At 38.6% G+C, this 7331-nt stretch overlaps 1 protein-coding gene across 1 annotated transcript; it reads right to left on the bottom strand.

Annotated features, from left to right (window-relative positions):
- Positions 1-4284: 4284 nt before the first annotated feature.
- Positions 4285-6265, bottom strand: LOC145159193 (uncharacterized). The gene is made up of 2 exons (XM_079078126.1): positions 6137-6265; positions 4285-5527 (listed from the first exon to the last, which is right to left on the bottom strand). Exon 2 carries the CDS (start codon positions 5517-5519, stop codon positions 4440-4442), a length of 1080 nt encoding a protein of 359 aa, XP_078934252.1. The 5' UTR covers positions 5520-5527; positions 6137-6265; the 3' UTR covers positions 4285-4439.
- Positions 6266-7331: the final 1066 nt, after the last annotated feature.

Here is a 7331-nt window from a genome sequence, read left to right as displayed (position 1 = left end):
GATGTAAGCCTGCGGGGAGCCGTACATTCACGAGTCAGTGAGTGAGTGTCGTAAGCCTGCGGGGGGCCGTGACATTCACGATTCAATGTGAGAGTGTTGCAAGTATGCGGGGAGCCGTAGCACTCATTAGTCAGTAAAAGAGTATTATAACATTGCGGGGAGCAGTGGTGTTCACTAGTCAGAGCATGACGTAGAGGAGTTCTTAGGCTTAGGTAGCCTTGGTGAATGAGTTTTTGGGAACCTGGTGGCCGGGCTAGGGGCGAGACTGAGGTCTCCATGATGGTCGAGATCCGTTATATCTTGAATTGGGGAGAGGTTGTTACAAGTCGGAAGGAATTAGAGAAGTAATGTATGTGTAGATTCGCGGATCACGGGTCATGAGTTGAGTTTGGCCATATTTGTATAAAGGATAGATGAGTTGAGATTTTAGGTTCCTGATGGATTTCAATTTGAGTGGTTATGGTTTGCAGATGATGTTCTAGACCTGGGAGGGTCGGTTCGTTTGATTTGAGAAGGACCGCAACACACATGGAGTTAGTGAGGGTTAGATGACAGAGGTCGGAAATGATGTGAGACTACATATCGGTTGTAATATAGCTGGGAGTAAAGAGAACTTAGTGGTTGCATGTACATGTGGTTGGTTGAGATAGCTCTATTGGATTGAACGGCTGGGGTTATGCTCGGGCTTGTGGCCATGCCGTTCAAGTTGTTGGGTGTGTAAGGGATGACGAGGAAAGATTTCGAGGACGAAATCTAATTTAAGTGGGGGAGAGTTGTAACATCCCATATATTAAATAAATAAATAGATAAGGGTTGATATGAATAATAATCATAAAGTAAATAATATTTAGCGGGGTGTTGGCGTTGGGGAGCCAATTGATATAATTTTAGAAGTTGGCAAATTATTGAGACTCAATTTGAAAAGATTTGTGAGGCTCAGGGGCTAAATGGTTAGTTTTGGATTTATTATGAAAAGAATTATAGAAGTAAGGGCTAAAAGGTAAATTTCGGATTTAAAATGAAGAGTTTGTGAATTGGAGGGACCGGTTCTGCCATTTCGCTATCAAGTTTGTGTGGAGCGGGTTTTAGTATCGTGCTTTCCATTCCCGTGTGATATAGCGCCATTAAACAAATCCTAACCCTAAGGACTAACCAACCGCCACCACCTTGGAAGTGTTCTTCAGCCGCCGCCCCTGCTGTGACCGAGCACCACCCTACTGCTGCAGCCTCGCCATCGGTTGTCGCCATTGCGATACCTACTGCCGGAGACGTGAAGGAAGCCGGAGTAGCCACCGAGAATGCCACCATAATGCCAGAAACGCTGTGGCGGTCGAAGAAACCATCGGGACCGAGTGTTGAAGCCTTGATTTGTTGTTGTGTTGGGTATGTGCGAATGGGAAGCTGCCGGTAAGTCAAAACGCCACCACCTCCTCCCGTTTTTGTTATTGTTGTGTATGCGATGCTGTTTGGGGTCACCGGTGGCCTTGGGACACCGTTCATGTGCTTTCGGTCGTCACCTGCCACCTGAAGTGGCTGAGTTGAGTGTACGTCGGTGTTCAACTCATGTTTACGAGCGTTTGTGTGTTTGCTCGACTGGGGACCAAGAGAATCCACCACTACCGTGAGGTGGTGGCTGTCGCTCCCTACCACTGCCTGCCACCGCGTGGGTGGCTGTGTGTGTGTGTTTATTGTGTTTTTTGGGTGTGTAATGGTCGATTGATGTTGTTTGAGCGATGTTTTGGTCGGAAAAGTAACCACCACCATTGGAAATGGTGGCTGTCGCCGCCGACCACCACCGCCCGGGGTGGCGGTGGGTGGTGCCCGATCTAGTGGAACCCTAATGGGCCTAAATACTTAATCTTGGACTTGGCTGTTTTGTGATTGGGCTAGAAAACCCTAATTTTGGGTTTGTTAGTTTGGATTTTACCGAGACCCGCAGTTGGACTGTTAGATTGATACCGTGAATTATGTCCGACTTCATTGTGTGAATGGCCTAGTGGAGTGATGGACTTAATGGGTTAAGTGAGAAACACTTAACTCTAATCGTCATTTTATGTGAAAACCCTAATTTTTCTTCGGCCTTTCTATTAGGCTTTGGTGTTTGGGCTATTGATGGGCCATCCAAGAGCAATAGTAGGGCCATTAGCGGACCTTTGAGGACCCATTTGGTATTAGGCCTTGGTGGGCCCAATGGGCTTAGGTTATTTATGGGATGAGTTGGTGGACCATGTTTAGACCTAATATGTGAAGGTTTTGTCTTAAATCCTAATGGGGTTAATTGTGGGTTTGGCTCAATGTTAGAGGTCGGAGCTCAACAACAACATTTATAGGATCTGTTCGCTAGCCGAGGTGAGTCTTCTCACTATACTTACCCGTGTGGTGATTTATGTGTGACCTGAGGGTCTTATTTGTGTTATTGACCGGAGGGTCTTATTTACATTAATGACCGGAGGGTCATAGTACATTGTAGACCGGAGTGACTTAGTACATTGTAGACCGGAGGGTCTTAGTACATGATAGACCGGAGGGTCTTATTTGTTTATAATGTGATATATGATATCATGCATTCTGTCTTTGTGACTTATGCTGTTATAGTATTTTGTGTATATGTTGATCTTATGTGCTTATACTGAGATATGTGATATCATGCAATCTGTCTTGTGATTTATGATGTATATTATTCTGTGCATTGTGGAGATATGACCAAAGGGTCCAATCCGAGTTGTGGGACCGAAGGGTTTCCACTGAGTTAGGACCGGAGGGTCCACCCGAGTTGTGGGACCGGAGGGTCTCACTGAGATACATTAACCAGAGGGTCTTATTTGGGTATAGCCATGAGAGGCTTATGTGATGTGTGTGGTATTTTGGGGAACTCACTAAGCTTCGTGCTTACCGTGTTATGTGATATGTGTTTCAGGTATTTTTTAGGATTACAGATAGGCGCCGACTTGATTGTACACACGAGATAGAGTTGTATTTCGAGGATCCTGGATTTTATTCAAATAATTATGAACACGTGTTTTTGATAATTGATATATATTAAGATTTGTGAGATGTGTTGATGATAGTTATGTGATTTTAAAAATGAAAAATTTTGTGTGAAAATTTACGGTGTTACAGATTTGAATTCGACGAATAACACATACCAAAGATGGCAACTGTCAACCAGTATTATAACTCGAAAACCTTAGCATTATCTAGCGTCGTAACTTGACAAACATAGCGGACCCCTAGCATTATCTGGCGACGTGTCGCCACTACCTCTGCAAACTCATTGTCTTCGCCAAACTCCGGTGGTGATCAACAGGTAAGGGTAGTGAAGTGAAGGCGATTGCTCTGACGATCGTCCAACAGTGAAGGGAGTGACGGCGACAAAGATAAAAGGGAAGAAGGTATATGTGTTAAAAGATATGGGTTTAGTAGGTGGGATACGGATCAGATGGTTTCTTTTTGTTTTTTTTTAATTAGAAAAACGTTAAAGTAAATAAAAAAATGGAAAAAGAAAATGCGAAGGGCAAATCTGTCATTTTAAATATTTTCAAAAAAAACTCGGACCAAAACCACAACAAAAAACTTATTTTGGACCAATGATGCTAGTCCAAAAAATTTTGTACCAAAGTGACAATTTTTGACAAAACTACATGGACTATTTTTGCAATTTTGTTTTAATAACATTTTTACCAAAATACTTCCTCATTATTATTTAACCAACTAAGTATTTAATAGAACATTAAATACAAAGTAAGAACAAAATTATCATTTTATTGTATAAAGTTAGTGGTAATTAATGTTTCATTAATCTGTGTGTTTTTCGTCTGCACAATAATTTTGGGATAAAGGGAGTGTATCTCATTAAATGCATATCTAAGAAAATTGTTATTTGTTTGTTTTTTTATTTGGATTCTCATTTTTGAAAAGAAATCAATCAACAATCTAGTTTACTAAGTCGATTTAGGTACGACACAATCCAAAAGTCAAATACCAAACGAAATTGGATGTAAGCACCAAAACAATATCTACTTTTACGCATAACTTCAAATTCTCGTATACGTTATGTCTGAACTACAATAAAAAGGAAGAAATTCTAGTGACTAGCCATGGTTGGCATTGACCATGGGGCATTAGTAATCTAAGGGGTTCTAAAAATGACGAGAATTTTAGGAGATATCAAAGGAAATGATTATAATACCGCACCCATAAAAAGGCACCATCATCTCAATCATAAAAAGGCAAAGAGATAAAACCGAAAATTGGATATAAATTAAACCATAAGCATTAGCCACACGTTTCAAAACAAAGGACGAGGATTGAAACAAAATGTAAATCACAAAATCCAAATTCACCATCCATGGTTCTCAACATATGCAAATGCAAATGCAAATGCAAATGCAAAAAAAAAAAAAAAAAAAAAAAAAAAAAAAAAAAAGGGTGATAACATGTCATGATGACTCATCCAAGAGATTAACATTCAAACATTCATGTGGGAAATACCACCACTCATCTGCAGGAAAAAACCTGCCATGTCCACTTCCATTAGTAACATCATATCTCGGGTACTGTGACCAAGGCTCAGCCCACAACTCTGGTTTAACAGCAGCACTATGACCCGCTTGGCTGATAAAGAAACCACATTGGTCTCCTGTATCTTGAAAAGGCACCCATTCCATTTCACCAAAGTCTAGTTTATAAAACTTGATCACATCTGCATATGTTGAGCTTTCTGTCACATAAAGGTTTTCACCGCAACTTACAAGCTGTGGAAAAAATATGTCTGGTTCGTGCTCAGGCTCATCCAGAAGAATCTTGGTTTCGAGTAATGTCACTCTGGGCTCAGGATTGAGTGTGAGTTCACATAAATGATAATTATAAGCGTTTAAAGTATATATCTTCCCCTTAAAAACATGTAAATCCTTATAATAGGTGAAGTCGAAAGTGGAGGAAACACAATTCCATGTTCCCTCATCCTCTATAGAAAACCATATTTGCTTCTTGGCTAACATAACAAACACCAATTTAGATATTGAAGGTGAAAATACAAGGACAGAAGTGACGCCTGATACATAATCAGACACCCAAGGGGCAGGAGGAAAAAAAAGTTCATGTCTAGTGATTGGATTCACAAGCCAGAAGTCCTTGGTTTTTATCCTGAACAAGATCAAGTAACCACCCGTAAATCCACAACAATACATTCCAGCAGAATGCGTTAGTGTGGTTTTGAACTTTCTTCGTTCATGGTCCTTTAGGCAGAATTTCTTATCCTTATTAATACCACGGGAAGGGATCCACATCAGCATTGGTGGTTTGGATACCATAAACCTTTTCCTGTTACTGAGTGCTACTGATCTCCATGACTTGCAAGCCCCACTGAATGCAAGAAAATCGATGACTCCAAGTTGCATCATGACTATCGAAAGCAGATCATGGTTGAGGTACAACCAAGGTCCCACATCATCAGTCTTGATAGTCTTGCTGTTAGACGCATCATCATCATTCTGGTTTCTAGTCACTCTCCTTGTCATATCCACTTCTACATTAGCAAAAGACAAAAAAAAAAAAAAAATCTTGGTAACATGCAAACTGCACGGAGTCTTACAACGCTTGTAAACAGAAAAAGAGAAAACAATCACAAAAATGAACAGGATCCGCAAGTGATAACAAACACAAATACAATGAACAGGATCCGCAAGTAATAACAAACACAAAATAATTACAGACTACATCATATACAATGTAATTAGCAGTTCTACAATGATAAATGCTCTTAACAAGAAAGGGTAGATCAGCTATTCAGCCACATGGTAAAAATGTTCCTTTATGAACCAAAAAGAAGGTTCTGACTACAGCGATATCTTTCTTTACCCTAAGGCTTTTTCCTGTGTTTATGCTTCTTGTAATCCGAAGCAACAATACCAAATTCAAACAAACCCTATATCACTTATAAGAAACACTATATCAATTATCCAACTATCATAAGACATCATATATAATCAAAAAAACTTAAAAGACCAAATAATCACACAATCAAAACATTTCAGGTAACATGAATACTTATCACAACAAACGAAACTCAAATTAGTAAACGGTTCAAAATGCATTTCATGAAACACATAAAGATAACCAAATCGTCTAAACTAACCTGAGTGACGCCCGATCAAATAAACTCCGATTTGAAAGAGAATCAAAAGATCAGGGTGAGATGCGTGGCAAAAGGGAATAGCGAATACCGCACGAATGTTTTGGGAGTTCGTGTGCTAGACTCTTTTTGTCTGAGAATTTTGTCTTCGTTAAATTAAACTAAGCTAAGCAGTAAATTACATATTTGATCCCTATGGCTTTCCAAAATTCACAACTTTGGTCCTAGTGTTGGACTTTGACTTGGTTTGTGCTTGTGGTCCATAATCCTAAAAAATCATCTTACCCTTTTTAATATTTTTTATTATAAGCCATAAAAACTGTTTTTCCATTTTTTTTTTGTCTATGACATTAATCATTTTCATCGATAGTCATACAATATCACTCACGTTTTACTCTTCTGGTTCATTTAATTGTATGTATTAAGAGACTGACAAAATATCTTACCAGTTACCAAAATCAAAATTTAAGGTCCACCAAACCACACACACCTACCAAAAAGGAATAAATATTTGAATTATATGGACACTTTCTTTTAAATTTATTTCTCCTGTGAGTATCTGGTTCTCCATAAATAATTCATTTGGATAATCATATGACTTATAGTAAACACTTAAAATCTCAAGCACAAGAACAACTAGTGTTATACCCGTCCAGTGGTCGTTGCCGGACTGACCGATGTAAAAACACTAGATCAATTTTACTTTCTTTTATAACATCCTATTTTCATTTGTTACCATTAATCCATTATAATATTGTACTGTGGACAAATATACTCAATTATAGTTACATTATTCATATAAAGTTGTTCATTTTTTTTATAGACAATGCATTTGGAGCATTCAGGCACCAATATCATAATACATGACAAAAAATATCATGTTCTTCCCACAAATATAAACATTTATTTCATATTTTGAAACCTTTTAGGCATCATATCATAATACTCAATAATCACAAAATCCACAATATATAACATTTCTTAAATTTAACAAAAGCTTTCAAATTTTAGACTTTAATCAAAAGTTATCATCTTGAAGTGACTGAAGTGACTGGCTTGCAACTGCATCAAGCTCTACCTCATGCCTGCAAAGAGTAAGTTTCATATCATCATTCATTTGATACAACACTTTATTCAGGAATAACTTAATGAACAGAAAAGGAAACAAAGTCTTAGTCTTATTAGACACCCTACTTAT

Source organism: Lactuca virosa, chromosome 2 (genome assembly GCF_052849685.1).
Source record: "Lactuca virosa cultivar CGN04683 chromosome 2, Lactuca_virosa_CGN04683_v6, whole genome shotgun sequence".
Lineage (NCBI taxonomy): Eukaryota > Viridiplantae > Streptophyta > Magnoliopsida > Asterales > Asteraceae > Lactuca > Lactuca virosa.
Note: the sequence above shows the minus strand (reverse complement) of the source record. Positions and strands in the feature narration are given on the sequence as shown.

Bases quoted from the DNA above. Each gene is read 5' to 3' on its own strand.
- LOC145159193 (XM_079078126.1), bottom strand. From the start codon at position 5,519: ATGACAAGGAGAGTGACTAGAAACCAGAATGATGATGATGCGTCTAAC.